The sequence below is a fragment of the Enoplosus armatus genome, chromosome 19 (assembly GCF_043641665.1).
Source record: "Enoplosus armatus isolate fEnoArm2 chromosome 19, fEnoArm2.hap1, whole genome shotgun sequence".
Classification (NCBI taxonomy): Eukaryota; Metazoa; Chordata; class Actinopteri; order Centrarchiformes; family Enoplosidae; genus Enoplosus; species Enoplosus armatus.
In genome coordinates, this window is record NC_092198.1 from 16,480,281 (window position 1) to 16,506,739 (window position 26,459).

Consider the following 26,459-nt stretch of genomic DNA (forward strand, 5'->3'; position numbering starts at 1 on the left):
AATGATATTTTTCAGTATTTTCTTATTAGTAGGCTAAGCGATTAGTTGAAAAAATAATTGACAGATAAATCGAGAATGAAAATAATCGTTAGTTCCAGCCCCCCTGAGGTGTCTCTTGTAATTAGTTACCGTCAGTTCTGTATCTTCTATAATAGTAAATAGTAATAGTATAATAGTATTGGATATTTGGCTTTTGAGCTGTTGGTCAGACAAAACAAGACATTTGAAGACTTCACATTGGGCTTTTGGAAATTGTACTGTGCAGTATTGCTGTATCTCCTTAATGCCCAGGTGAGAGGAGATTGACATGCGAGACTGGATCCATCCACAGGAGGGAGCCACAGAGCGGCAGCATCTCACTGATCTGCATTGTCAACCTTATTGTTCCGTCTCCTCCAGACACAGCAGCAACATTTACACTTCAAACACATCAACAGAGGGGGAAACTAGATTAACAGCTACCCCCCGCCTCTTCTTTTCTTTTTTACACTGCAAAATACATGCTAAAGTATGCACAAATTTAGCATTCAAGCACAATACCTGAACTAGAAATGGTTATGCTTTTCAAACCGCTCTGAGGATTTGCACAGCACAAGCAATAATGTGTGACCTCACAAAGAAGAAAAAGCTTGACTTTGATGAATGCAAAGAGGAGATGAGCGCTTCCCCTTTGATCCTGATGTGTGTGTAAATCTCCGTCAGGTCACCCGCATTTAGTAAGACCGAGAGCAAGGTGCTATCTAGGTTTTGTATCATTTATTAATTATCATTTCCACGTCTGTTTCCATCACTGTCGATTTGAAAGTAGTTTTAACAGGAGCACCTACTATTAAGCACCATGTGTGCCATCTTAGCACGTTTCCTCACTTCCTAGGTGTCTTTCTAGGAAGTCAAAAAGTTCATGTGGATGTTGTTTTAGTTTACATGCACTTAAGTAACCGGGTTACATTTCTTAAATGTCATGAGAATAAGACACTCTTTTTTCGTTTTTTTCCCCCAGTTACATTTCTCCAGGAGAACACCAATTTCTTGATAACTGGGTTTTTTTAATTGGCTGTTCGCGTGTACACTTTGTGCATGAAAAGAGAGGTCATTTCACACAGCGATGCGTCTTCGTTTGAACCATCACATTTACAGGAACGTCTTTTAATTCAAAGCTTTATACATTCTCTGATCAACCCACTGCAACATACACTTAGCACTCTTGCTCACAGACACTTAATTTACACACTTCATTGGCACAGCATGTCATTTAGTTAATGATTATAGGTGGCAAGGTGGCAATCTGTCTTTTCACTGGCCCTCTCTCGTAGAACAGCGCCTGGTGGGCTGCTAGAGATGAAGCATTTTGTCCAAGAACACATCAAGTCCCGCCAGAACAAGACTCTGCTCAGTCATCGAGCCCAACCATCCTCCTACTTATGTCCCACAGTTTCTTGGCTGCCTGGTCATCTGTAGCTTTGGCCATCAGCTCCTCCTCCTCGCAGTTAGCGAAACACTTCCCCGACACTCCCTCCACCTCGGGGGAGCAGGCCAGATAGAGAGGAGTCTGGGCCCCCTCCAATGGGCTCTTGAAAAAGACTAGCGAGGCAAGGTGGAACAGCGGCTTTGCCAGGAAAGGGATTTGAACATGCCTGCCTAGGCTGGTCCTCACGATGCCTGGGGTGAGAGCATTGACTGTGACCCCCGTGCCCTCCAGCTGGCGAGCCAATTCGAGCGTAAACAGCAGGTTGGCCAACTTGCTCTGACTGTAGCAGAAGGACTTATTGTAGTTATTTTCACTGTTCAGGTCATCAAAGTTGATGTGGCCATACTTGTAAAGCTTAGAGGAAACCACCACGATGCGACTGGGAGCCGAGGTCTTCAGGAGGTCCAGCAGGAGGTGAGTGAGGAGGAAGTGACCCAGGTGATTCACGCCTAGCTGCATCTCAAAACCATCCTCAGTCTTTGTGTAGGGACACTGGTAGACTCCTGCATTGTTGATGAGCACATCAATCTTGGATTCCTCCTAAAGGGTCAGAGAAAATGAATCATTTAAGACAAGAAACAAATTTTTGATATTTCTTTGTTGAATCTGAAGCTACTTTAAGTAATGTACTGTATATAAATAAAGTATGAGGTTTAAGAAAATGTAAAACTGCTTGTGGCTTTATTTTTTGAAAATTGCCTGAATGTTGATAATTCACCATCTATAGCAGATAATATATGTTACGTTTGTCTTACAAGTGATTCTAGCGCTGGCTTAAGTGACAGACCTTTACAATTAGTGCTTTATTAAAGCACTAATTCATTCATTTAGGACCTTGCCCTTGCCATTCAATAGATCCTGAAACACAAATCTTATGGGGAACACCCTGAGACACCCAGTGGTTGTAAGAGGAAAATGTTGGCTCATGACAAAGAGCTGAGGTTACTTTGAGGAATATAATATTTTACAGAAATACTGCATTCGTACTGTTTGAGCACCGTGACTTACACTATGAAAAGGGATCTAGAAATTGGGAAGAACTCTGACTGAAAATGGTCTTGCACGCTTCAACTGTGAGACAAATTAATTTAGATACAGAACCACAATGAATAGTTAAATATGAATGAGCTGCAGTTTTCTAATATTTTATACACCAAATTGATTAATTGGCAGAGTAATCAATGACTTGTACTGAATGAAGCCTCCAAAGGATGTATGGCTCAGCTTAAGTAACTGAGAGTACATCTTGATTACATGGTATAAAAGAAGGTTCCCATTCCAATATCCTGCCAGGGAACCAAAATGTCTAGCTACACCTGTGGCAGGTATTAGCTGATGGAGGTGTCAGACTTTCTCATCCTGGATGTAATCGAATAGGAGGGACAATGCTGAAGTTCAGCACCACGGACAGTCCCCTTGCAGCTCCTTTGTATTTGTATTGGACATGACAACAGCTGGAATAAACTAGACACCCGCACAGTAGCTTGTCTGTCCATTCAGCTGGAGACAATGTGGCCAACTTCCCGTGTACTTACCTCATGAATTTCCTGGCAAAACTGTCGGACTGATCTAAGGGAAGCGAGGTCCAGGTGTTTGATGACCACCTCCCCCTGCTCTGGTCCCGCTTGATTCTTGATGTCCCTGGCTGCCTCCTCGGCGCTCTGCTTGTCCCGACAGGCCATGATGACCCGGGCATGGAGTTTAAGCAGCTCCCCGGCCAGGGCCTTCCCTATCCCGGAGTTAGCCCCGGTCACGATGACCGTCTTTCCTCGCATAGTGTCGGCGGGATACCGGAGCAGCTTCACAGCTTTCTGTCGAGGGAACAAACGGCGCATAAGAAGCAGTACCCCACCGCCGACAACAGCGGCTATTAGCACCGCAGTGGACATGAAAGCGGGGACCGATGACAGGCGAACAAGGACAGCAACTCTCGGTGGCACGGTGTATTATGTATCCAAGTTACAACATTGCCCCGGAAACACATCCTACGCAAATTTGCCAACATAACAATGTATTGGGTATTATACATATATGTTGTCGGTATTATATATTATGATATTTGTGTTTTTTGCATAACCAACATATAACTTTAATGAAACGAGTGAAGTGAAAGCAAACAGCTCAACTCACAAACAGTTCAACGGTCGCAGCAATGTAGCTAATGCTAGCAGGCTCACCAAGCTAGCAACGTTAGCCTCAGAGAGGCTGGGGTTCTCATAAAACTACTTCCGGGGTATTTTCGTAACCGCAATATTGCACGTTATACTAAATCTAGCGTTACACCTGTTTAAAAACTCTCTAATCGAAGCCATGTTTTTATTTCTAAAGGGGTCGACTCTCTGGGTTATTCAAATAGTTAGCTACTTTTTAAAAGTAGAATGATTATTTTTCATTCCAGATATATATTTTCATAGCCAGTTTAGTTTAGCCCTTTGTAGATCATATGTATTAACCACTAGGTGGAGCTATATGACTACAAAAGTGGGGCAGCAAGGTAGCATCTATCTATCTATCTATCTATCTATCTATCTATCTATCTATCTATGCTTTAGTGCTTTTCCTTGTATTTCGACTTGACTCATTGGTGAAGAAAAAATATATCATAGTGACAGCGCAAACTCACTTTTGTGTGTCATTTGATGACACACAAGGCAAGTCGTTAAACGTGGGTCTCACCACCGTCTGATATATGGATTCTTGGTTGCTGAATGATAAAGTCATCAAATGTGCTCTGATGCATTGTATGATGTTGTTTTTGAGAATTTCCAACAAGGCAGGGAGCCAAAGCCCTTGAGTGAAACTGCTCTCTGGAAGAGGCCAGGCGGATGGTTTTTACAGTATGATCAAATGGCTTGCTCGGGAAACCCACTTAAAGGCACATCAATTAGAAGTAACTCAGACTATTCACTTCTCTCAGAGTCAATCTTCGCTGGTAGACCCCCTGGTCGAGGCGGGGCAAACTGGGACTGAGAGTGGACTCCCAGGAAGACCCGCGCATTCCCATTATGAATCAATTATAGCAATTCTAGATTAGGTGCAGCCAAATCTGCTCCAGGCAATCAGGAACTGTGATCAATCAACTGCGTGATTCATAACTTCGTCATGTCAGCCTAGAGGTTTATTGTCATGCACTCACACACACGTTGCTCCGGGAATAAATAGTCACACGTTATAAGTTTTTCAAGCTCTCGACAATTGACTTCACTTCCTCTTGGCTCGCTGTGGTTCCAGTTGGGTAACACCTCCCGTTTATTTCAGGGCTTGCTTCAGTTCCTGTCACTTGATGGCTGAAATGCTCGCAGGGAAAGTGCCGTGTCTGCCATAACGGACACAGTAAAGGCGATTTTAATGATTTTATCTTGCGCAGCTTAAATGTATCGCTTTCTTGCTCTGTGTACCCTGGTTGTAATCCCCTCCATTTGTGAAGGTAAGTAAACCTCTTCTATTTAATGCCGACGTTATTTTGGTTATTGAGTGTGTTAAAATGCAGAGCTGCTGACTGGTCGGATGCAGTTGTGGGAGTTCTTGGAAATGCTTGTTCTGCTTTGGTTTCATAACGTGATGTTCACTGTGGTCAATACTGGTTGATAAAAAGTATTAAAAAAAAAATCCTGAATTGAACTAGAAATAATCGAGATAATATTCCTCTCATCCAATCAGCATTTTAAATGATTATTTACAGTTACAGATGGGCCCTAAAGACCAAGACTAAACTAAACTATCTATTCTATTTTCTATACTATTTTACTTCTCAAGTGATAATTCTTATTCAAGAATATTGTATTTAGAATCACCACAAATATAAGTTCTTAGTTTTTAGGGAAATATTTGTCTAAATATAGTATTTGTTATTTTCATAACAACATGAGTATGCCTTTAACAAAATTCATTGTTTTAGGCGTCTATAAAACTACTGCCAGATACAAACATAAATGAATGTAGTCCTTTTTGTGTTCTTTTTTTTCTGGTTAAAACACATTTTGAAACAAAGTCAAAAGAGCCTTGTGAAATATCTGAGGGTCAAGGCAGCACACAACAACCCGACTAAATGCTCATTCTCATCCAAAGAAAAACCAGAGACAGAAGGTCACGCCATTTGGACTAAAAGCTTAATGGATCATCTGCACAGCCAAGTGAACGAAGAGCCTGCTCAGAGTTTGTACATTGGGATGGTAGTAGGATCAGAATCAGAAATACTTTATTGATCCCCGGGGGGGGAATTGTACAGTACCGGTGCTCCCATTCAAGATTAGAAAGTAGCATAAATTTAGAGCTAAAGTATGTACAAAATATAAAAATAAGAAATAGAAAATAAAACATTAAAATATAAATATACACATTTACAGTATTTAAGTGAAAATAAAAGTTAAAAATATATACAATAACAATGTATATGCATGTGTATATATATATATATATATATATATATATATATATATATATATATATATATATATATAAATACTGGCTTGCTCTCAGCTGTCTAACAAAGGCTTGACAATGCTGAAATAAAAGTGGAAGGATGTGCCTTCCGCTCCTTTCCGAAATGCTGGCCAATGCTGCTTCACTGTTTGATGAACTTAGTAACCTACAAGCCAAGCGCAAACTTCGTTGGTCATATAAAGCCTTGGGAATTCTGTGCTCCCGTCACATTCTTTCACATAGTTCCTGATCTATTTATGGGTAGGGGCAGCAAAAAGTGTAGGAAGAGCCATGGAGGAGAACTGTGTCATTTTGGTAACTGTGGTATTTGGTCAAGTAACAGTTGTGCAGTGAGCGGTTTGCAATTGCACAGTGCATCCTAAGCAGCAGGGTTGAACACAGTCTGTTCACACTCCACTGAGATAAATAACTGGTATTGGCTATGTGCCACCAGAGGACACAAGATGCTTGACCTCTGCTATCAAAACAATTATGGGGCTGACAGTTTAAGACCGTTAGGCAGGGTTGCGCACTGTTGTAGCTGTGCAATTCCAGCACAGATGTGCTCACTTCCAGGGCATTCAGAGCAAGCTGATGATTTACATTGGCCAGAGTCAGAACAGTTGAAGCCGTTTTTATGGTATCATTTCGTGGTCAGGGTATGTGGCCACGCAGGGGACTAGAGGACTGCACAATTTTTAACAGGCTCATTATGTTCGGCTTTCAGTAGTTGTGTATCTCTAGCTGCAGTCTCTGCCTCTTATGTATTATCATGCGATCAGACGGTCAAAATCAGTTAAAACTGTGGTCTGTGGTGACTGTATCCTACTTTGTGTACTTTGGCAGTTAATTAAGTCCTTTATAAGTATGTGGCATAGCGATACCACAGGACAGCCCCCTGGAATATTGCTGTCCAAGACACCTTTTGTGAGCTCTTTGTGGCACCAGGGAACATAAATATACACATAAAAAGCATGAAAAGTGCAGCATGACAAACTGGGATTAGTTTATCTCCTATGTAGTGTAAGAGTTTGGAGCTTGTGTTTCTGTTTCTTCTTTTCTAACGGGCCCTTCTTTGCTTTTGGAGCCATAATAAAGTCTCTTGCTGTGCTAATGTACTCATAATGCAAACTGAAGTTTTCCTGTAGCTGCTTCAAGTGGAAAGCTTTCCACCTTCAACCGTTTGTGAAGCAGCAACGGGAAATGTCGAGTCAGTGACCAACCACTAATTCCTTGTTAAATGAAAATTGGTCTGCACGAAGATTTCTGGACTGGGAGTAAAGGTGCAGTCACAAGTGAACTGATTAGTCTAAAAAAAATGAAATTAAAATACAATGGAAGGACACTGGAGAGGATGTTATGTCAGTTTACAGTATTTGCAAACACAGAGACACACACCACAAAATATGCACCTTTATGTAATCTATCTATTATTGACAGACACCTTGGCTGAGTTTGAGTGCATGAGAGGAAGATAATACCAGTATATCACTCTGACTATTCTGTGTACATTCCCCCTGAGACTTTCTTAATAGCTGTAATATTTCACCCAAGTCAGGAGGAGGAGCAGCAGTCTTGAGTCGCTTTCAAGTCGGAGAGAGACCCAGAAATCGTGCATGATAATCACACTAAAATGCTTTTTCATTCATTTTTGAATCACTGAACAAATCTGAGATGGGGGGGGTTGCGAGTCAGAGGTTCAAAAGCTACCAGATGTCTTCTGTCCAATATTACAGTAGTTAATAAAACAAACAAACTGCAAAGAATCTGATGGGTAATGGACAAACCAGGGATGCACCAATCCAGCTCTTCCTCTCCCAATACTGATCCCAATACCTCAACTTCCAGTCTAGAGAATTAACGTGTGAACAGTAGACAGTGCTGTGGTCTGTTATGCTTTTTTCAAATTACAAAGCAAACCATCAAAGAGAGCATTGTGCTGCTGATTGTTCGACCCACCAAGATGCAGTGGCTCTATTCTGGTCTGTTGAGATTACTGATACAGTATCTCATCCAGTTGAAAGATATGATGGCTTTCTGCCTGCGCGAAACATCGGTGCTAAAGTGCTAAAGGAATAGTTTTGGGAAATCTTACTACTACAGATGTCACTCTTGTGTTGGTATGCTAAATGTGAAGCTACAGCCAGTAGCTGGTTAGATTAGCTTAGCATAAAGACTGGAAACGGGGAAACAGCTAGCCTCAAACTGTTAAATCAGTAATCAGTAAATCCGTAACAACTTAAGCGTAAAAATGACGAACAAGATACAATGTGTTCATTCGTGAGCTGCTAGCTGTTTCCCCGTTTCCAGTCTTTGTGCTAAGCTAAGCTAACCTCCAGATACATATTGGCCATACAGACACAAGAGTGGTATCAATCTTCTCATCTAACGCAAGAAGGCAAATAAGCGTATTTCCTAAAATCCAGCTATCTTCATGTAGTGGTCTGTTACATCATTAGGTTACATTTTGAAACGTTGAATAACATGAGCATTTCCTGCAGGCCAGCATGAGACCACCTGTGACGTTGTCCCTAAAGATCATTATATTGAAGTTGGATCCAATACCGAGATAGTGTGCCAGACTTCATGTGTCCATGGCAAAATCTTCTGGACCCTGAACAAGAGACGCATAGATGAAAGCCTGTCAAACACCATTAACTCCTCACACACAGTCCTGTCACTGAGGAACTTCACTCACCACAACGCTACATTGGAATGCCACAGTGCAGATACCCATCAAATCCTCGGAGGCACCACCATCAGAACGTACAGTAAGAAGTATTCTTGGTACTTATATTCTGAGAGTTAATGTGGTTGTAGATGCCCGCAATAACATGAAATATACAACATTGCTAATGTGCTTTTTTTTCACAGCAAAACCCAGCAAAATATCATGCATCTTGCACTATAATAGTCAGAGAAGGGCATTTATGCCACAACTGTTAACGTGCAACTGGGAGCATCAAATTGATTCTTCACTGGAAATAAAATACACTGTACTGTGGTGGGTATCATATTGTCTTTCTTTTATGTGAGAATGAATGCAGGAACAATTCTCTTTGTCTTATTGATGTATGCATTTAATATAAAACATGCATTTCTTTCAGTGCCCCTGTGTCAAGCTCTACCCAGAGGGAAATCTGCAGCTCACGAGTAACAACATGCACAGCCGAAAATATATTTGAGACGATACTTCTTAATGAGAATGCCACAGTTACTGTGAGAGCTAAAACTAAGGCTTGGGAAGCTTACTCCAAACCTTATGAATTCAGCCCAAATCACAGAAGTGAGTAAATTTTGCAGGAAAAAAATAATTTCTTAATGATCTCATTGTGTTTTACCATTGAACAACGTTTCTGCATTTTGATGTGTTGTCATCATCGTATTCCCTCAGTAAAACTGAAGCGTCCGGAGTTAAAGGTGTCTGATGGTCTATTGGTGCAGTTGAGCCGGTCACTTAGCTCAAGAAAGTGTCACTGTCAAGTCAAATACAGCAAGGTATGTCCCTCTTTCATCTCCTGAACGCAGCGGTTGGCCTTTGGAAGTATTTACTGGAAGCAACTGTCGACACAAACAATTTCAATGACGAATTCACGAAATGAATCACTGCACTAGCAACTGAATTGAACTGTATTCACAAAAGTACAGACTAACTGTCTGTGTGAAGCCCGATGTGACATGAACGCAGCATTAGCAACGCATTAGCGTCAGACTGCTACTATAATGCTACATTGACGCAATACTGACATAATGGGAAGAAAAAGGAAAACCTACCTTTAGTTAAAAAAAAAAAATGTTATTCCAACCTAGGGGTATTCACGCACCACCCTGTCTCCTAGAAATGTGGTTTATATTAAACTAATTTGCAACAGAAAATACGTAAGTAGGAAATGTAATGCTGGCTGAATATAACCTTTTCTATCAACATAATGAGAAAATGTGAATTAATGCTCATTAAATCGCAAAAATGTTGATTCTGAACGTATCAGTAAAATGTTTTTCTTTTGTTTTCCACCTTAATATCCAATACAATACCTGCATGTAGTAACTTTTTTTTTATGGTTATGTTTAGGCACTCACAGCAGTTATTGAAAGATCGTGGTCTGGTTGTCTTGAGGCCCAATCGTTTATTAACATTTAACCGAAACCATAATCTCTGTCTAACCTTTTGTTGCCTAAACCTGGCTGGTATAGAGGAGAATACCGGCCTCTTAAGTCAAAGTCCTGCGCTTTGTAGACCCGCCATCCACCTTTCTGTGTGATACATAAATGTAACGCTTCATTCACTCCAAAATGTGTTGTCTCTAAACATAATCCAGGCAGTGATTACATTTGTCATCACAATGTGAATGGGAAAATAATTTAGTATGATATAAATGTTATTTCTAGGAGGTAGGGTTGTCACACATTATTCCAAGATGGTTACCACTGCTAGGCTTGTAGTCTTATCAGAAAAAGAATTGATTAATAATTAATGAAAATAAAAATAAAAAAATAAAATTTCATGAACGCTATTGAGTTGAAAACTGGTAATTACAATAATTCATGACATAACACATTAAATATAGTATAGTCAATAGTATAAAGGCTAGCTTAGTTTGCTCAGCTTTTTTTTTTTGTTGCAATTCTCCTTCATGGCTGATTGAGGCCATTTCTGTTTTCCTTTCTGTTCCAGGCTGTCAGTGAAATAACTCCAGAGGTAAGAGACACAGTTTTCCCTGGCAAAGCATCTCATTTCAACAAAACAAAGCTGTGAAGTTTTTGCAAAGTAAATAAGCATACGTTTGGATAGATGTGAAAGATCATGTGGTCAGCTTTGGGCATTCTGGGACTTCCCTAGAATTTGAATGGATGTTTCTAACCTGAATCTGTCTGTCTCTCCCAGTGGGTGCTCAATAAAACTCTCAACATTGGACAGAAAGGGTTCAACGTGACCATTGAAAAAGTGGAATCCTGCAGTAACTACAAATTTGCAGCCCGTTGTGCTTTAGAGGAGGCCCCCTGGAGCGAGTGGAGCCATGAGCAGACAGTTCTGACCAAACTAAATAGTAAGAACAATGTCAAAACTGCTTGCATCAGCTACACTACTGATAAAAGCAGGCCAACAAGTCACCTATGCACACAAAATAGCTTACATTATAATTGAGTTTTTAAATTTTATTTATAGTAATTGTAAAGGCCTATAGATGACATACGAATGTGCCCTGGCTAATGTAAGACAATAATTTGGCACCACTGTGGTCCTAGTGCTCAACTTTAAGATGTTCATACTGTGTTATCAGTTTACTTCAAAATGCTTTTAGTGGAAAATTACTGTATATGCATCATATTCAAGCTTCGAGTTGCTGATAATACAATCACAGTTGTGTTGTGAGGTTTGGAGATGTCTGCCATGAAGGAAAGCTATCTTCTACTGTGTTACCAACTAATGGGAATCCTAATAAATAAAGTAAGATGGTTTGCTGTGCTGAAATTGCCAAGAAACACACTGAAAGTTGAACACTGAGAGTTGCAGGTTGGGACTTGAATGTGAATATCTTACTGCAAAATACGTCTAATCCAAAGTCGAAAGTGTAACTGTGTGCGTGACATACTGTATGATAATAGGACTGTGTGGTGACACACAATCATAGATTTCACAGAGTTGAGGATTAATCATTTATATGTACATATTTGCATTGCGCAACGTAATGCTACTTACTTACTACCCTGGAAAATAGTACTGTAAATAGTACTGTTTTTTCAGCCGTTACTATGAGCTCAAGGCTATTATGTTTTCAGTTCCAGGTGTGAACAGTGGTCCTGTTCTCTCCTTTTCTGGCTGTAGTGTAGTTAACTGTTGTCACAATGCTGCATCCTTATATTTCTGTATATGTATTCCAGTGTGATTTTCAACCTATTGTTACCCTTTACAGGTAGTGATGTCAAGCTGCGCCTGTGGAGAAAAGTAGCTGAACTGGAGAAAAATGGAGTTAGAAAAGTTCATGCCATGTGGACGGTAAGGAAGCCTCTCATTGCTGCCATTTCCAAACTCACATAATTGAACATTTCAACTTCACAACCTACATTTCCTATGAGACATACCTTTTATATAACGTATTGATCGTAAGTGCTTCAAACTGTCTACTCAGGGGATTCCTTCAACATGCCAAGACACATTCACCTACACTATCAAACAGACTCCCTACAAGGAACGCACGACTGGAGTAAATTATACAGATACTTTGTGTGGCAATTTGACTTGTGATGTTGATGTGAACCAAGATGCACACAGACTAAATCTCACGGTCTTCGATACTGAAGCCCTGCTTGTGGAGGAGTCTGTTTATGTTCCAGCCATTGGAGAGAGTGAGTTTTACTGCTATTGATTTAGCTTCTTTAATGGGTAACCGCAATTTATGGATCATATTGCTTCATTTTAATGGGACAGTGCTTTTCCCTGATGTATAACAATTAGCTTCCTCTCACTTGGCAGGCCTCCCTCAAGTTACCGACATCCAGACCTCAACCCTTGAAGGTGTTATTCTGGTCAGCTGGAAGGCTCCGGGTCAGCCTGTCAGTGGTTACATGATCGACTACACCCACAATGGAAATCAATACTATTGGAAAGAAAGCAAATACACTAACGCAACACTGTTTGGTAGGTTAGAGAACAGACACGAAGTGGTTGATGTACGTCAGATAGAAAGATGGAGGTGGATTAAATACTTTATGGGTGTTAACACTGATACATAGAAAGATTCTTGTGTAGCCATCATGAAGCCCATGCTGACGTAGAAGCTATGATTGAACTTGTTTAACCATCGGATCAATTTGTGGCTTATCTTTCATCATCTGGGTGTGGCAAATAATGGATACACTGGTGATAATAGACTAAAAGCTGCTCAGTAAAGCATTAGCCAGATAGATTTGAACTGTGACTCATCTCTCAGAGATAGGATATGCTATAGTCTGCTCTGTTACCTTCCCACTTCATTCTCTTTCATCAAACAAAGGAACACGACTGAAGTTACCAGTATACGCTGTCAGACCTGCTTGTCAGGCCATTCAATAGCTTGAGAAACCCCCTACCTCTGCACATTTTTGACGTTGGATTGGGGCAGGGTTGTGCCCGACCATTTCTGTAACTTTCCCAAACCGACAATCCGACATTCACACGGAATTTCGTGCTGTTATCGCCCCATTTTAAACAATATAGCGTCTCCCCCCTCTCTTTTCACAACACGTTGTATGAAACAGTTCTGTTCAAGCACGTCTCATCCCTAAAGCTACACGGCTAGCGTGGCTATAAAGCTAAACAGGACCAGTAGTGGAAGGAGAATTAAATCTATGGTTTTAATGTGTCGTAACAATCACATGACTCTGTACTGTTCTAGATTTTCATAACAGTCTTCCCTTTCTCACAGACCTCCTGGATGAGAAGCCATACAACATTACAGTAACTCCCCTCTTTGATGACAAGACAGGTCATGGCACACAAGCCCTTCAGATCTGCTCCAGTGTAGGAGGTACATCATCCTGATTTAAAAAAAAAAAAAAAATTGTATTCATGTTTTACCAGCCTGATTCTGAAAACGCGATCCCTACAGATCCAGGAAATGTCACTATCGTCAATGTTCAGGCTTATGACAAAAGTGCCAATGTGAGCTGGATTGTGAGGTCACAGGAGGCATGCAGTGGTGTTGCTGTCAACTACACCGTCTTCTATGGTGCACAGAAAGGACTGCAGCTCAGTAAGTCCACCACAGACTTGTTTGAAGTTTGCAAATGAATTGAATCCTCTTTTATGGCATGTCTGTCGTGGTTTTCTTCTAGATGTTACAGTAGATAGCACGAAGCAGGACATCTTTTTGAAAGATCTGAATCCAGACACCCAATACAGCGTCTATGTCAAGGCCACAGCTCTTAATGGAACTGCCAAAAGCAGTGAAAGGCTCTTTAAAACCAAAAGATTTGGTGAGTTGCCTGCACACATTTACACACATTTCAGTCCTAGTTCTATGAGCACGACTGCAGCCCTCTAACCTAAGAGTGACCAGAAATTTGCATACTTGCCCTGACTGACCAGAGATGGGTGACAAAGTTAAAAGGCCTGTGCTCATAGAATAAAGGGTACAATGTGTAACTATTAACAACAACCCTATTATAACAACACTTGCACCCCCTGCTGTGGCACCAACACAACATAACAGTGAAAACATGTTCATGAACAGCAATGCTCCACCACCTGACAGTCCCGTCTCGACGCAGGCACGGCACGCGGCCTGTCGCACTGATCACCAGAGGAGTAAGCCCTCAGAACTGTGGCAGCACACTCAATTGCATCTGCGTACCATAACGTAATCGACAGTTCTGGCCAGGGAAGTGTTTAAATGTGATCGTCTACAGGAGCGGATTGTTGTAGCAAGTCAGGGAGAGCCTGGGGGTAGTTGGTGTTCACTTTGGTTACAAACAACTAATAGCATGTCTTGATAAGCCTGGAATCAGGAGCCATTACACACATTACTCACTAAAACAATATCTTGAGTAACAGCACATGTTATAAAACACAAATTATCATGCCTTTCCCATCAGTGAGAAGGAAATGTTTTATGCAGTAATACACGAGGAGTGTGTTACAACTACTGCAACATAATTTATTTTTTCTTCAATAGATCCGAGGCTCATGACGGCACTCATTGTCTGCGGAAGCATCATTATAATTCTTGTGTTGTCTTTTGGATTATGCTGTACTATTCAGTAAGTTTCTTTTATTGTCTGTGATGATGTGATATGGAAGACACTGAACCAAGTCCATTTTCAGCAATAATAAAAGGCATATTGTGCTACATTTTGTGGTCATGCAGTGAATCACCTTTACATTTATGACCACAAAATCATGAAAATGGTGTGCTAATGATGCTAATAATCTACTTTTTAGGTGGAAGAAATTCAAGGAGAAGCTGGTGCCGAACCCTGGCCTCAGTTCTGTGGCGTTGTGGCTATCGGCAAGTCACCAAAAGGTGAACTCAGTGAGGACGGAATTAGAAAGAATGAATTACATCCATTTTAAAGTGGCTGAGAGAGCGAGACGATTCACTTCTAGGTTGTCAGTGGTCAAGGAGGAAAATATGAAAAAGGTGTTGCTTCATTCAGTCATGAAAAAGTATAAATAAATTGCAGTGGTTTGTACCCATGACCCACTGGGCCTTAGAATTTGACCAGTCTGAACATTTTGTTATGTATTCAGTTAAATGCTCAATTATATTGTCTGTAAATTAGAGCAGAAACAATTAGTTGATCAAAAAAGATCAAAAATGTAATTTTGATTAATTATAATGGACATACAATATTTCACTATTTTCTGACATTGTACAGAAAAAACAATAGTTTTATTTGATAAAACAATTGGCAGATTAAGCTATAATGAAAACAACTGTTAGTTGCAGCCCTACTGTAAATTGTATGTCCCAACATGAAGATCGAAAGCATTTCGATCTATTTCCAAAGCCCTCTATGCACTCCCAGGAGTACAAGTCAGGTTGGCTTTAAAATCATCAAATTTTAAATATAACAAGTCTAAAAAGATACTGCAGCCTTTGTACAAATATCCACCAAGTGTTATTTTTTAACTGTAGAGTGCAAACTCCCTTCAGATTTATTGCTAAAACCCCACATTTTTTGTGTTGACTGTTTCCCCTACTGTTTGTTATGCACCGTGTTTTCTTTTTGTTAATAAAAAAATGTCTAAATCCAATTATATTCCCACCAAAAATGACATTTTCCCTCCTTGGTATCTTTGAGGTCACTTTTCTCTGGTTGATCATCGAGGTCTTTGATTAGAGTTAAAACCTGTGCAGATTATTTTAGATGGAGACCACAGTACCACTGTCATGATTCTGTATCCAGGGTTTTATCTCCTGGGCAATTGACTGAATAATCTTACGTTCTCAAAAGCACCCTATGCTCTCCCTCTGTGTGTGTGTGTGGATGTGTCCATAGGGTATGTGCCCCTTCCAGCCATTCAGTAATCCATCCCAAAGCATCTGTGACAGGGTTTACACCGAGGAACCTCAGAGGACACCCACCTCTCCACCAGCTACAGGCTGTAATGAAAACCCAGCCACTGACCAGACAGAGGAATATTCTGACCCACCCATAGTTCCAGTGCCAGACGTACAGAGTGAAGACCCATTTGAACCTATAGAGACACTTGAGACACAGCATCCATCTTTTCCTGGAGAATCCACAGCACTGCTTTCTTCAGAGAGCAGCCTGTTAAGCCCGTATCGAAGTCAGGGTTCGTTGGAAATACCTGCCACAAGGACCAGTAAACAATGTAAGCATGTTCCAGTGAAACAGCAAGAAATGACACCACCACTAACTGTTTATGTCACTTTAGACATGTTTGAACAAGGCCAGGGCAGGTGAAATTAAAACAAAACTATCAGACATTCCAAGAATCAAGATAAGTCAATCACATCTGAATACTGCAGATGTGGTTTTCCATGATGGTGTGTGGCATTATCCTGCTTGGCTCTGTGTCCTACTGTGGAATGAAAGTAAAGAAGACTGTCTATCCTTCATTGATACAAACATGTAATATTTATAGCAAAACAATGTGTGTAGTAGCTTCTGTATTCAGTCAACTTGATGACTTTTGCAGAGATAATTATATGGAGATAACTGTATGTCCCTCGAGCAACAGCTGACAGATCTCATTTAATGTAAAGTCAGAAGTCTTAATAGAAATTACATTTATCATAATGCTGAGGATTTATGTGAATGGTGAGAAAAAACATGGTAAAAATCATGGTGTAGAAATCATATTATTAGCTATGTATTACAATTAAGATTATCATGTTTCCTGTTTGTTATCAGTGATATCTGCACTTATTAAACCAAGACAGTTGTAGCCCTTCCTGCACAACTTGGCATCAAATTTAACATTGACATGTACTTTACATAAGCCGCTTAATAGTGTAGCATTGTTTTCCAGCTATTTTTAAATGTGCCTGAGAGATATAGTATGGTCTTTTTTGTATTAAATGGGGCACAAAGCTACAGAACCCCACTCGACAATCTAGTGCATTATCACGCCTTTTTTTATTTTTTTATTTATTACATTTGTTAAATGGTTCTAAGTTTTTTACAATTACCAAAGGGTGATATGGCCTGTGATTCAGCAGAGGATTTGGTAAAACAACAGTACGTGGAAATAAGGAAGGGGAAAACCTGATTCAATCTGTTGAGTGATAAATGTTCAACTTTTTTGTCCTTGTTTTTAGCTGTATGTCTATTTTATGTTCCTTAAGTACATTGAGAGCAACTTAAAACCGGAGTCAAATTACTTGTATGTGTATATACTTGCCAATAAAGCTATTCTGATTCTGGTAATCTAAGACACTGCATCCATTTTGTAGTTTCATGTCATTTCCTGTATATACCTGCAGGTGGCAGTATGACGGAGAATGTCGTCTGAACTACAGACAGCAACAACCAAGAAGTAGAAGGCTAGCTAGTTTAGCTCTAGCTAGCTAGCACGTTTGGTGACTGTAGTGTCGCTGTGCTAGCTAACTGCTAACAATCTGGATTTAAGAGAAACAGACTGAAAAGATAACATCATTTTTGGTATGCTGATCTGCCGTGAGTCTTAACAACCTATGTTTCGACTAAGTACCTGCCGGCCCGTCAGGATGTTAACCGGGCTTAAAGTTGTTGGATGATTCTCTTGAATTAGTAGCTAAAGGGCCTTGAGTCCGCGATACTTGGGTGAACGACAAACGGGGATCACCGTGGTCTGAGAGAGGTAGCATCAAGCCACAGGTTAGCTGTTAATATTCACTGCACCAAAACCTCTCCTGAACATGTCACACACCGGACCCCCTCCTCGATGGCGGAATTGTCCCAGAAGAGGACAACCTGTGGCAGGTGAGAAAACAAAAGATAATCTAACGTCAGATTAAGCATTTTAATGCACATAGCTGTAAGGGCTATTGCTACTAGCTACGTAATTTGGTGCAATTTGTGTTCGTCTCACAGCATACCAGTAGAACATGACTGGATGTATTTTCTGAAACGTTATGATGTGCCGTTTAATTTTCCAAACGTCGTGATATAACAATCAGCACGAAGCTATTTTTGTCCGTTTTCAGTCACTCAAAAATTGGAAGGCTAGCATCACAACACAGTGACGTTAGCGATCAGTGTAGTCCAAAATAATATCATTGTAATTTAAATTAAGCGATGGTTGGTGTGAATTGAGATGCCGACTTGATTGGTTGACACTAACGAACTATAGAAGCTCAGACGTTTTTAAAGAATATGTACATTTGCAAATTGTAGGGAGGCCAACTTAGTTGGTCATATTTTTAAATGGAGTTTGGTATGACACTATTCTGGCGCGCGTAGTTTAGCTTACTTGGCACCTGTGGCTAACGGGCTGTCAAAACTCAGCTCTTCGTAGACATGGGTGCTTTATGCTAGCTAATCAGTCTTATTTAATTTTGAACGAAAGCTAAGTTTGTGGGCTGTGTTCATTGGATCATTGGAAAAGTGCTACTGAGTTGGCTAGCCTCGCTGTCGAAGCATCACGTGTCAAAACAAACCAGGGCAGTAGCATGGGTGTGCATGATGCTGTGTAGTGGTCGTTATCCACTGAAGCCATGTAAATGTAACAACATGTTTACTTGGATCTCGCATTGCCAGACCCATCTCCACTCCACGTTTGCTTCGTACCAGTGCACTAGTCTAAACAGGTGTTCAATTTCAGCCCACAGCTGGTGGCGGTGGCACTTTTAAATCCAGAGATTGGCTTTAGTACACACGAATGAGTCTAGAGTTTTATTGGATGATAACTAATTTAGATATGCCAACAAATACTATAATACTATTGTATGCTTAATTTAGAACGACCACTACAAGTTCTTTCTCTTTGTTTTGTATTTATCCTCAAATGCCCTCTTTTCTAAACCCGTGACCACACCAGATTTGTTAAGTGATTAATCTGAATTTTTAGGTTTGATTTGGTGTGATAAAATGTGGTAACTGTTGACACAATTTTGCAGTATATTAAACTGGGCTAAAATCATCCTGTAAAGAAAAATTAAGCATTGGGTGAACCAACTAATCAATTAATCTGCTTGCTCCGGTCCCTGCTCAAAGTACAGAGTTTTATACCTAGGACCACTGGTTCATTACTTGTATTTTCCCTCATAGGTAAATTCCTGCCAATGAAAACGATGTTGGGTCCCAGATATGATGACCAAGTTGCTGAGGAGAACAGGTTTCACCCGAGCATGCTGTCCAACTATTTAAGAAGTCTAAAAGTAAGTAACTCCGTGAAGACTGAAGTTGTGTGAAACATTTTGAATTTGGCAAACCCTCACCCTCTCACCATCGTCTTTTCTGTCTTTCTTCAGGTGAAAATGGGGTTGCTTGTGGATTTGACGAACACTACTCGCTTTTATGACCGCAACGACATTGAAAAAGAAGGCGTAAAATATGTGAAGGTTCAGTGTAAAGGGTATGAGTAAATTTCACTGTCATGAGTTGAACTAATTGTAAGTTGTAGTTCACTCAGTGTACTAAGGCTAATGTCATTCTGTTTGTTTTAGCCACGGAGAATGTCCTTCGAAAGAGACGACTGCAATGTTCATCAGGCTCTGTGAACACTTCATTGAGAAAAACCCCACAGAATTGATAGGTAAGGAAACCTCAGCTTAACAGTTAGACCAAATCACTATATAAGTATGTGCTTTTTGCAGATCGTTTGTATTTCCTTCATTTCAATTCCTATCTTTGTCTGTTTGCGCTGTCATAGGAACATCTCCTTTCACAGATTTAATAGTCAGAAATCAGATTTCTGTGTGTTATGTTGTTGAATATGAAGCACAAGAGGAAACAGTCGTAATGTTTGAACTGCTTTGATTACAGTTTTTTTTTGTGTTTTACCTTTGCTTATATGACTGTCAGATTTTGAATGCTTGGAAATGATGAAAAGATTAGTTCCTCCGGCTATGAAAACTTATACTGGATCAGATAGATTGCTTTTCTCATACAAGCGAATATTTTTAAGCTCTTTAAATTTAAACAGTAGATTTTGTAGTTAAGATTTAGTAATATTCAGTTTAGTAGTAGAGAATAATAGATTTCAAACATTTTCCCATTGACTCAAATGGTCAATATCAGTGTTGTTTCTTTGTGAAATAAAAGGCTTGCATTAGTGTTCCATGTACTTTAATGTCAAAAGCTAAACATTTGGGAACATCTGTGTTTTTATCTCATAAAGATTATATCAATGTGGCTGAAACCTATGAAGTGCTATGTGTATCACTTCTGCTCACAGAAGAGTATGAAGATATATGAAAGTAGAATTTCAAAAGTGTAAAAACAGCTGGTGCTGTAAATGAGTTTGCACTGTGTGTAATTTACTCAGACTGTTGGAACAGCTTTACCTCAACAATAACTCATTTAGATTTTGTTTTGATGGTTTACCACCCCACAGTTTTTACTCCTTAGACATTCAAACTTCCATTTATTCCACTCAATAAGAATCTTAATGCCTGAGCAACACCGCAAAAACCTTGAGTTTAAGTGCGAGCATCTGGAGCACCTCTGCTTTATTTCTAAAAACATTAACATCGGCTCTCTTATTTTGCAGTAAAGACTAATGTATACGGTGTCCTGTGAGTTAGTTTTAGCTTTAGTTTTTGAGTTTACTGTTGTGTGACCATAATGCTTCATAAAAAAAAGTGTGCTTGCATTCTCTGTAGTTGAGTTCACAGTGACCATATTATTTTATAGTATCACAAAAATAGTTTTAGTGTAGTATCCTACAATTTCTGGCAGCTGTATTTCTTTTTTAAGAGGTTATTCAGTCTGTCGCTTATAGCAAAAAGTTAAATGACTGAATGTTTAGTAACTTAAAACAGACACAGAACACACACAGGTCCAAGAGTCTTAAATCATGATAGTATTATGAATAGTGGCCTTAAGCCATTCTGTTGTATTATTTACCCCTTCAGAAGAAGTTATTTTATGGTAATTTGTAAAATGAAGTAGCTCAGGTTCACTAAAACAGGCTTTAAATTGTCTTTTCTAGGCATTACTCCTGTGATAATATAAATTGCCTTACGAGGCTGTAAAATCTAACAGCATCCTGCAACTGGTATTTGTTAACAGAACCCTTTTTCCTCATTTGTTCCACATTTTTTGATTTAAAATCTAGAACTAATGTCAATTAGGCCTGCATGTAACATTTTAAGTAGGGTTTACTGCTATGCAATTTAGACTACATTTATTTTGAGCGTGAAAGCTCATATTAGAACTTGGAAAAGTGTGTTAAAAGTTAGTCATTGGACCTTGAATTTAGATTTGAATTTGTGGAGGAGTCCATTGGCCCTTTAGTAGCATTCCCCTCTGTGTCCAGCAGAGGGCAGCCTTACTCTAACATTTGACAAGTGCAAATGGAAGTGCGGTTGCATGTTTTATTTAAAAATACTCGCTTTTTTTCCATTTTTTTCCCAGTAAGCATGTTTTATATTCATACAGTTACGCTCTTAAATATCAGACAGCTTCCCAGTACAACCAGTCTTCACCTGATGGTCACAGAGTAGCTCTGTGTAGCAGCCGGAGGTTAAATGGCCCTCCTCAAGGTTTGCTCACGTGTCTTTGTTAAAGATTGGGAATGCATTCGCATATTTCCAAATGTGCATGACTCTCAAACAAAACAGAAACAAAACAAAAACGGTGTCGTGCAAGTCACTATGTTGTTGGTTTTCTAAGTGTGGGCGTTTCACATGAGAAACAACACTCCTCTCCCACTGAACACTGTGTAGGTGATTTCTAGGTGAAAGGACACCAGTAGACACCAAGCCTAAACTTTGACTAAATACACTGTGCTTAAAAGGTTGGTTTAAAATTTTGTAGATGTCTGTATGTGGGCAGATTTTTGCACTGTTGTTTCACTGTGTATTGTATTTATAACTTCATGGAGATGCTGTAGTTAGGGGTGCACTCAGCTTATTGTTATTTATCAATATGTACTTAAAAGTATGGAATTAGTTTTATTTTGCATTGTTGAAGTTAATGAGTTGGGCCATGTCAGTCTTCATGCATGTGTAAATAGTTTCCAGCACGACTGGGAGACCTTGCAATGCATTCAAATCTGATATATCGACCTATATTAATATCAATATATCAGTGTATCACTCGGCTGATAAGTAACTTGAAATTACTGAACAGAAAGCTAGGTTTGAGGTAATGTAGAAACAGTGTCACCATTACGTAGTTTTCCCACCAAATCTAAAGGATCTATATCAAGATTGTTTATGTTGTGTCAGAAATTATTGTTATCTCTTAACTCTCAAATATGGATATCAATATCTGCCACAGAAATCCAGTATTGGTCTGGCTATAATTGAAATTGACAGGGTTAATGAAACATTACTTGTGCTGCTGTCAAATATGTATTATGTGTAAAAAATGATGTGTCTCGAGATCTCAATTCCCAAATAATTATTCAAGTGCTACCTCATTCAAAGGCTTGGGTTCTAGACTAACTATAACACTGTTATTAAGCAACTTCCTTTTCAGTGTGAAAAAGTTTGGAATCATATTCCGCTGTGACATTGTGCCTGGAGGCAGCCTGGTGAATTCTTATCAAGGACACAAGGATTTTGAAGTTGCACTTTCACACTAGTGACAGCAGGGTTCTCTCTTATCCCTCACTCCAGCGCCTTTTGTAGTCCTGCCCAGATCTGTTCTTACCTCCTAACTGCTGCCTGGCTTGTAATTCAAATTGCTCGAACATCAGAGCAGAATGTGTGAATGTCATCTCAGCAATGTCCTGTCTTTAGCCAGCTGGTGATTAGGCTTTGTTGTCTCTGTGGTACACATGTCCAAATTAGACAGTTGGGCTATTAAATGTGACCCCCCCCCCCCCCCCCCCCCCCATCCTCTGACGTTGGTTCATTTCATCTTCATTAGCCTTGGCGTTGCCAGGCAAACTTCCTTTGCTGGGGAAATATGGGAGTCAGGTGGTTTTTATTTCGTGGAGTTTGAACGCTGCTGCGTTCCTCGCTTGATGCTTGTTTGTGAGAATATCACTTGGTTACAAAATTAGTGGACTGTGGATTTTAGCTGATTCAAATTAAAGAGTACATTTTTTTTTCCTGTGCTCTTTTCATCCACTCTTTACCTCCCTGAATTTTTCATCAATCTCTGGCCCCCCCACCCCCCCCCCGAGGGAGAGAGGGATTTACCTGCAAGTCTTTGGATTTTTTTGACTTGATGCCCCCGCTCAAAACATGGAGTCAGTACATCTCAAAGAGTACTGATGTTATTGATGTGAGAGGGGACCAGGTTGGATGAGATGGTGCTAAACCGCAGGCTTATTGAAATAACGACACCGCGCTCACATTACGCTACATTAAATTGATTGCGTGGAGGCGTCGAGCATAGATAGGGGGAAAAGATAGATTGGTGATATGACTTGCAGCATATTTTACCATTACACTTCTAAGAGTGTTATCTAAATGCCTAAGATTTAATATGAATCTAAATGATAAAGTGGGATTCTCTGTTTTTGACCTCTGTGCTGCCTTTTGTTTTGTCTCCTGGAGGTGTTCACTGCACGCATGGCTTCAACCGGACAGGCTTTCTGATATGTGCATACCTGGTGGAGAAGATGGACTGGAGGTAAGGGCTGACTGACCCCATACCCCCTGAACACATACTCCCCACCCCCTCCCGTGGTTTGATAATCCCATCTTCTCCTGTTTACATTTGTGTGACGGCCCAAGAAGTTACACTGTCAGTACAGATCACCTCGGGCTTCACAAAGAAGCTGGCTGGTTGGCAGTGACCCAGCGTGTCACCCCACGACAGAGATGTTAAATAATTTACAACAGAAGGAGGTGGGGGGGGTTGTCTTTAGTCAGAGGTGGAGCAGCAGTCTGAGAAAGCAGAATCCCTGGAAGCTGCAGACATGAAGGCTGGATAAAACCCTCCCACCACCCACTACTTCCTGTTTAATGAATATTCTGAGAGCATTCACAGCCCTCGTCCAGTGATCATGTGTTGCAAGATAATTTTACTGTCAAATGATCAACACTGCTAGATTTATTGATTTATTTTTTAAAATTTCTTTTGGGTATGGCAAGTCATTGAGAAAAACATGCGCTAAACATGAAGAAAGCTATGATCAGGGCTGCAGCTAAATATTATTTATTTTATTGAATTATCTGCTGATAGTTTTGCTCTATAAAATGTCAGAAAAAAAGTGAAGACTTTCTCGAGGCCAAGGTGTTGTCTTTTAAGTTGGTTGTTTTGACTGGCCCACTGTCTAAAATCCTCAAGAAATGACATAAGATAAGATAATCTGCATTGTTGAAGTAATTTTTCTGGCAAAAATGCCAAATCTCTCTTTTCAGCTACTCCAATGTGGGGATTTGCTGCTTGATCTGTTTTTACGTGATTGTAAATCGAATGTCTTCTGGGAATGAATGAATTGAGAAAATAGCGGTCAGATTAATATATAATAAGAATGATCCATACTTGCAGCCCTGATTCAATTTACTATAATGTAAAAATAACTGATTAATCAATTATCAGTTATCAGTAAAGACAGAAATAGTACAGTATGAAATAGAAAGTGTCGAAGTAGTATATAAACTATACTGACATAAAAAATTTAAAAAAAGCTTTTCAAAAGATGCCTCTTCTGTGTTTGCTGTCTCTTATCAGTGTCGAGGCAGCTGTGGCTGCTTTCGGCCAGGCCCGGGCCCCGGGGATCTATAAGGGAGACTACCTCAAAGAGCTTTTCCGTCGCTATGGGGACGAGGAGGACGCGCCCTCTGCACCCGCACTCCCTGAGTGGTGCTTCGACGACGACGACGACGGGGAAGTGGACGATGACGGTAACGCTGTTGGCCAGGAGTCGGGCCCCAGCTCCTCTGGGTCGGCGCCTGGCAAACGAAAGAAAGAGAAGCTAAAACTGGTGAGCTCCAGGAAATGGACTGTTAAGTAGAAAGTCCATTGGTTCCTCTCTGCACGACACGGATCTCACGCAGGGTGATGCAGGGTCTATATGGAGGCTTCTCTTCTAAGTGAAGAGACTCTTATTTTCTACTATACATAATAATCCAGTAAACTAGATGTTCAGATTCAGAGGACATGACACAGCTGCTGGCGAAGGTATGATTTTGATCAGATAAAAGCCGTCTCGTGTCTTAATGTAAAGCTCTCATCAGTTCAGTTTGGGGAAATTAGAAGCGTTGAATCATCTCCAGTTGCGTATAATCTTTTTTTCTCTTGTTAACATCAAGCTGAGGCTCTCATCCACTCTCATTTTGAGTAAATAAAAGGAGCTTAAATTCAAGTAGTATCACCAACATTTCAAGGAGTCGGTGGAGAGGCGAAAGCGGCAGTGTTTGCACAAATCTATGTTTTGATTTTCCTTTCTACAGTTCAAATTACAATTCTATCCAAATCCAAACAGTGAATAGTTATTTATCACTGTTGGTACTGAAGAAGAAGCTACAGGAGAGGACATTAAGGAATACTGTCTCTTGGTTGAGTGGCCTGCCTCAGAGTCTGACTGGTTTGCGGCCAGTTGGATGTCATGAAGAGAAACGTCTTAAAATCTGTTTAAAAGTAGAAGAAAGGCGAGCAATGCCTGCAGAGCTTTACATTTAATTGAAATGTCATTGCTGGTGTTTTTTTTCCCCCTCCGAGTCATACAATCTGCGTAGATGAAACACTTTTGAGTTTAGATATGAACAGCAGAAACACTGCTATGCTATTCTGGATAGTACATACTCAGACTGATCAATGATCGGCTTCTGAGGAGTGGAGTACGTGTGGCTGCGGTTTGTGTTGGGAAAGTTTCCCCGTCCTGCCGGGTTAGAGATATTTGAGGGAGAAGGGGGAGTCAAAGGAATCGGATTTCTGTCTCTGGTGGACTTGATTGCACTCTGCTGCAATATGTTCGAACCATTTCATCATTTAGTTTTCTCAGTAGTCCGAGATGACGTGGTCAGATGTCTTGTTTTATCCCGTCAACAGTCCAAAACCTAAAGATGTTAAATTTACTATTATATACAACACAGAAAAGCAACAAAATCCTCACATTTGAGAGGCTGTAACTAGTGAATGTTTGTCAGTTGACTGAAATGATTAACTAATTATTATTATACTTGAGAATGAATTTCCTTTTGTTTGACTAATTGTTTAATTGACTAATCGTTACAGCTCTAATCCAAACAAAGTATTCAGAGATAAGATCATTATAAAGATAATTTAAACACCAACAAAATCATTGAAGTTTTTCATTTACACCGTGTCCATCCAGGATGCGTTCAGGCTCAGTATTGAGTGTAGTTCACCCCCACTTTGGTCGCTCAAAGCCCAACACGCAATCTCCATCATAATATGTGCCTATGTCAGAAAATAATAATAAATGTTGTGATTTCAGCCCAGCCCTATCTACACCAAGGCTTCAACTAACTGCTGCTGAAATATGTGCCTTGGATTATTAATTGTGTAATTTGTTCAAATGAATGGATGAATGAGGTTAAGCAGTAGCCCT

The 26,459-nt window shown here is 40.1% G+C and overlaps 3 protein-coding genes across 4 annotated transcripts in view; 2 read left to right on the top strand and 1 right to left on the bottom strand.

Moving 5' to 3' along the window:
- Nucleotides 1-945: 945 nt before the first annotated feature.
- Nucleotides 946-3,357, bottom strand: rdh14b (retinol dehydrogenase 14b). The gene is made up of 2 exons (XM_070925361.1): nt 3,004-3,357; nt 946-2,008 (listed from the first exon to the last, which is right to left on the bottom strand). The coding sequence occupies exons 1-2, from the start codon at nt 3,355-3,357 to the stop codon at nt 1,391-1,393; spliced, it is 972 nt and encodes a 323-aa protein (XP_070781462.1). The 3' UTR covers nt 946-1,390.
- Nucleotides 3,358-4,840: 1,483 nt separating this feature from the next.
- Nucleotides 4,841-16,300, top strand: LOC139301874 (interleukin-31 receptor subunit alpha-like). Its single transcript, XM_070925360.1, has 16 exons — nt 4,841-4,895; nt 8,392-8,661; nt 8,765-8,894; nt 8,998-9,176; nt 9,285-9,388; nt 10,566-10,589; nt 10,776-10,938; nt 11,806-11,888; nt 12,022-12,238; nt 12,366-12,530; nt 13,297-13,398; nt 13,480-13,623; nt 13,706-13,846; nt 14,545-14,629; nt 14,811-14,901; nt 15,872-16,300. Exons 1-16 carry the CDS (start codon nt 4,841-4,843, stop codon nt 16,298-16,300), a joined length of 2,382 nt encoding a protein of 793 aa, XP_070781461.1.
- Nucleotides 16,301-17,425: 1,125 nt separating this feature from the next.
- rngtt (RNA guanylyltransferase and 5'-phosphatase) overlaps nt 17,426-26,459 on the top strand; it is a 72,968-nt gene continuing 63,934 nt past the window's right edge. For both annotated transcript variants that reach the window (XM_070925820.1, XM_070925821.1), the window contains exons 1-6: nt 17,426-17,800; nt 19,088-19,197; nt 19,291-19,394; nt 19,486-19,574; nt 23,494-23,569; nt 24,617-24,869. In XM_070925820.1, the coding sequence (XP_070781921.1) occupies nt 17,737-17,800; nt 19,088-19,197; nt 19,291-19,394; nt 19,486-19,574; nt 23,494-23,569; nt 24,617-24,869 (696 nt within the window). In that variant the 5' untranslated portion in view covers nt 17,426-17,736. The remainder of the gene's footprint in view (nt 17,801-19,087; nt 19,198-19,290; nt 19,395-19,485; nt 19,575-23,493; nt 23,570-24,616; nt 24,870-26,459) is intronic.